The sequence below is a fragment of the Notothenia coriiceps genome, unplaced genomic scaffold (assembly GCF_000735185.1).
Source record: "Notothenia coriiceps isolate Sejong01 unplaced genomic scaffold, NC01 NC01_scaffold00014405, whole genome shotgun sequence".
Classification (NCBI taxonomy): Eukaryota; Metazoa; Chordata; class Actinopteri; order Perciformes; family Nototheniidae; genus Notothenia; species Notothenia coriiceps.
In genome coordinates this window covers 765-5,644 of record NW_011347106.1, presented here as the reverse complement: position 1 = coordinate 5,644, position 4,880 = coordinate 765, and the positions used below count along the sequence as shown (strand labels likewise).

The window sequence follows — 4,880 nt, the reverse complement described above, 5'->3', positions numbered from 1 at the left end:
GTACGAGCACGAGTGTTACGTTACGGTTAAAAAATGTTCCTCGACGGCGTCTCTCAACAGGTTGCCAATCACTGTGGCGTTAGCACAGGCGCCGTGGGAATTGTAGTCCTTTATAGTGGGTTGACTACAGACGTCACAATTAGGTGGCCTTTCTTATCAAATCAAAATACTGGCTCTAACAATCATACTCACACTCAGTCTGCCAGATGCTGAAAAACTTGTCCACGCCTTTGTCTCCTCCAGGCTGGACTACTGTAACACACTTCTCATTGGGATTCCTAGCAAGAACATCCAGAAGCTGATATACATCCAGAACACCGCTGCTAGGATCCTGATGAGTGCGGAAGTACGAACACATCACACCCATCCTCAAATCACTGCACTGGCTCCCGGTCTCACTCAGGATTGACTACAAAATCACCCTCTTCACTCATCAGTGCATTCATGGAAATGCTCCCTCCTACATCAAGGAATTGCTCACCCCACAAACCTCTACGAGGAACCTACGTTCAGAAAAGGCAAACCTCCTCCTTCCACCAAGGACAAAACTGAAAACCATGGGAGACCAAGCCTTCTGCTCCGAGACTGTGGAATGCCCTCCCAAACCACAGACTGTGGATGCTTTCAAAAAAGGCCTAAAAACGCATCTTTTTATAATAGCCTTTAACTAGATTTTTACAATACGATATGTAATGGCATACAAAAGTATGACTTTTGTATACATAATTTGTATTACATACTCTGACAAACTATACCATGTTTACGATCTTTCTCTTCGATACTGCACTACTTTATGGCATTATTACTTTTTTAAATTAGTTTGACGATTTATTTCATTCATTTTTATTTCATGGCATACTTAAGTACAATGTTGTTTGACATTGGTGACATACTACCAAGATGTTTTCAACGTACTGTAACAATGGTTGGCATGTTATTATCTGGCATGTTATTGAATGACTATTTATGATCTTTGATTATTGTATTTAAAAGAAAAAAGAGCATTGCAGAGTTGTCCTCTTGCTAACTTTAATTAAAAGAAAAAAAAGTAGCCGAAGTAATGGCATGAAGTAAGACAACAATTTATTTTAGTTATAGATGTTTTAGTCGTCTCAACTAATCATTCGGTCGCTAAAATGACAGCTTGTTTTCAGAAGAAAAAAGGCTGTTGTGTTGTCAGAACAAAAAACCTGAAAAGCTGAACACATTTAACAACCTGGAATCAGTGTCTTCTTGGCATTAATGCTTCAAAGCAAAAAAGGCAAACAATTACAATTTTTGCAGATTCAATTTCTTTTGATCTAATAATTTAAGCTCGAACAAAAGTACAAGCTGAGTGCGAGGGCTGAAACTGACAGGATTATACTGTTACGCAACACTAACTCCTTAGCAACGGGTCCTGCACATAGCACAGATTCCTTAAAGCTACTACAAATATCCTTATCCTGGTATCAGTTTCGTGTTGTGCTGGGCAGCTCCTGAGAGTCCTCAGCTTCACAAGATCTGCATTTAGCTTCGGCAATGTTAAGGCAGATAAGTCAAAACATAAATGAAAAGGTCAAGACGTCTTTAAAAATCATCAGTACAGGATTTATTTTTAAAAAGCATTTTTAACTGTGGAAAAGACCTGGCAACATAAACTATGACATTATATATTAAGAGACAAAAACTTTTAAAATGTGACTCTACACATACAGGAGCTACATGAGTGGTTAGGTAACATTTTTGTCCGAGTACGGAAAGGTGCAGGTATGCGTATGAGAATTAGTAATACAGTGCATCAGGACAGACAAAAGTTATCTGGATTTCAAGTTATTTTTCAAAAATTGTTAAGATGTTTAATTCATTCCTAACAGTCATAAAAGCTACACCATAACCTGTGCAACAGAATATGCCCTTTATGAGCCAGTAACACATGGAAAGCAAACCACACCGAGTTATTTACAGCTAGAGCTGCCATGGCTCCTCACTGTAGCAACAGTAAAATGTCAAAGGATCACTGAGGTGATGTTTATTATTGTCCACAAATCCCATGAAAAGCACAAAACCAAGTTATGAAATGTATCTTAGATCATCAAAATAAGCATCTTAATGTTTGTGTTATGACCAAAATGGCTTTTGAGGTCACAGTAAACTTGACCTTTGACCACCATGAACCTATCAGTTTGCCCGGAGGACAAGTGGTTGTTTAAGGCAAATTTGAAGAATTTCCCACATGGCTTTCCTGAGAATGGGAGGGATGGACATAAAACCTGAAAACATCATGTATCTGACAACGACAGTTGGCCAATGGTAGTGAGGCTTAAAAAGGAGAAAGCATTTGATTTAGCGTCTGTTCACAGACCTCAGCCAATGAGTCGAGGCATTGGAAAATGTTCAATAGGAACAAATTTAAAAATAATTAAATAAATAAAAAAAGGTACTTTACTTAAAAACAATCCTGTCACGCAGAGGTTAAAAGAAAGGAAGGGATATATTTGATTCTAAAAGTTGTATCAGGGTTTATGATGGAAAAATATAGATTGTTAATTGACAGCGAGTTGCTGCAGGGACTGATGGGGTTAATGGACCCCCCCCCCGTGCTTTAAGTCAGGAGGTGGAACCACCCAGCACTTGGTATGTGATGAGATACTGAACGAGTCTCTCTGCTCCTAACTCTCTGAGGTAACAAACCGTGTGAATCTCAGTTGACATTTTCTGCCTCCAGGTTGTCCTTAGTGTTTGACCTTTGATCCTCAGCCTCGATGCATTTCTTTTTCTGAAGAATGCGGTCCACCAGAACGACAAACACGGCTGAAGAAATGAGGCAAGCCCCCGACAGGTAGAAGGCAGAGCTGTAGTCGTTCGTCTGGTCTACCAGCCAGCCTGCAAGAAACACAGAACAGAAGATCAGTGTGTGCTGGTCATAAATTAATATACGTAAGCATTCCTGTAGAAGAAGGAAATTACCATACTACATACAACTATACTACAACTTCTTAGTGAAAGACTTTGACATTTTGAATACATTTCAATGAAATACTATATTAAGATTTTTTAAACGGCAAAAATATTGCATTTTAAGTATAATTTTATGACATACAATATGGGAAGTCAGCATAAAGGGAGGCCCTACAGAAAAGGCAATACATACAACTAAATATATTTGTAGATATTACTTCCGTGTTAAATTGACACCCTGCCTCTCTGTGACGCTGCAGTTAGGCACAGTGATGCTTTGAGTTTAATTACAGCAGCATAAAAATATGCTAGCAAGGACAATTCCAACATGATCATGCTTGGCATGAATAATGTTTACCATTTTCACCACGTTGATATCATTTATTGGCATAAACAATTATTGTATTAGGGCACCAAAGTTCATCCCATAGTTATTTTCCTATATTTATTTTGTATAGTTATGGATATTCCGACATCTTGCATGACAACATTAGCCCATTAACCTGGGACTGCACATCGGATCTGATAGCTTAGTTTTTTTAGCAGCAACTTAAACACAGACTGCTCACCTGCAGCAGGTGGTCCTATGAAGCCCCCGAAGCTCCTAAACAGCATAAAGAGCCCAAGTCCGTTGTCAAAGCCCTCCAGGGATACAATGTCCACAATGGAGGTGACGTGGATAGCGACCACGCAGCCGAACAGGAACCCGTAGAGGCAGACAAACACCATGATGGCCCAGTAGCTTTGGTTGATGGGCAGCAGCAAGAGCACCACCCCGAGCAGAGTGACCACCATGGTGAGCAGCTGCATGTTCCTGACCACACGCATGTTGGCCAACCAGCCGCAGAGCAGCCTCCCTGCAAGGTCTGCTAATGCCAGGATGGAGAGGATCAATGCTGGCCAGTACTTATCCATCCCTAAACTGTTGGCGAAAGGCACTAGAAAGAGAGGTGGGATAAAAAACCCTGCTGCTGCAAAAATGGCAAACAGGATGTAGAATAGTAGTTCAGGTTTTCTCAGGAGGGAGAACTGGAAGATAACCTTCCTCTTTGGTGGGAGCTCAGCGGCATCGCCTTCTAGATTGTCTTTGGTTTCCTGTATGGGGCTCTGGGGGGCCTCCAGCGGTCTCATGAGGGCACCGCAGACACACAGGTTGAGCTGGAGACCCCCGATGATGATCAGGGCCCCCTGCCAGCTGTACGTCTCGATCAGCCACTGGAAGAAGGGGCTGAACAGGATGGCAAAGACGCACTCTCCTGAGCTTGCGATGCCGTAGGCGATGGGACGCCACTTCACAAAGTAGTGGCTCACCATGCTGTTGGCAGGGATCCATGCGAAGCAGATGCCCAGTCCTGGAAACAGAAGATAAAAACCTTAGCTAGTGATCTCTCACATTTATCTTGATACCACTTTGAGGAGTCGCAACCTTAACATTGCTGACCCGTTATCATTAACGGATAAAGTGTCATGACATAATGACCCAACAAGCGTATGAATGGTCTGTAGATTTAAAGGTCACCTATTATGCAAAATCCACTTTTTCCTGTCTTTATACATAAACATGTGTCCTCTCTGTGTAAAGAGATTCTGAAAATTTCAGGAGAAAAGATTCATTCTCTTTTTGTCCTGATCCATTAATATAAAAACCTGTCTGAAAATGAGCTGATCAGATTTTGGCCACTTTGGCTAATGGTTACAAAAGCCAAAAAAATCAATCACCAACCAAGGTAACACCCACCACCTTATCACCTGAATCTCCTCCTAGAGACACAGGGTGTTTCTCAATCTCGAGTAAAGCTGCTCTAGAGCTACTATTTCAAGCATACTACGTCATCGAGTGCCGCCGAAGTACTGTTCCTATAGGCACATGCACACCGCAGTACTTTTCCCACAAAGGTTCATGAGAAATTAGTTAGAACTAAAGAGTTCTCATGAAGTAC

General features: G+C 41.3%; 1 protein-coding gene across 1 annotated transcript; it reads right to left on the bottom strand.

Moving 5' to 3' along the window:
• Nucleotides 1-1,572: 1,572 nt before the first annotated feature.
• On the bottom strand, nucleotides 1,573-4,313 carry LOC104948486 (monocarboxylate transporter 12; the record flags this gene model as incomplete). Its single annotated transcript, XM_010774687.1, has 2 exons — nucleotides 1,573-2,865; nucleotides 3,510-4,313. Coding segments are annotated over 2 exons (986 nt in total), but the record flags the coding sequence as incomplete, so codon positions are not given.
• Nucleotides 4,314-4,880: the final 567 nt, after the last annotated feature.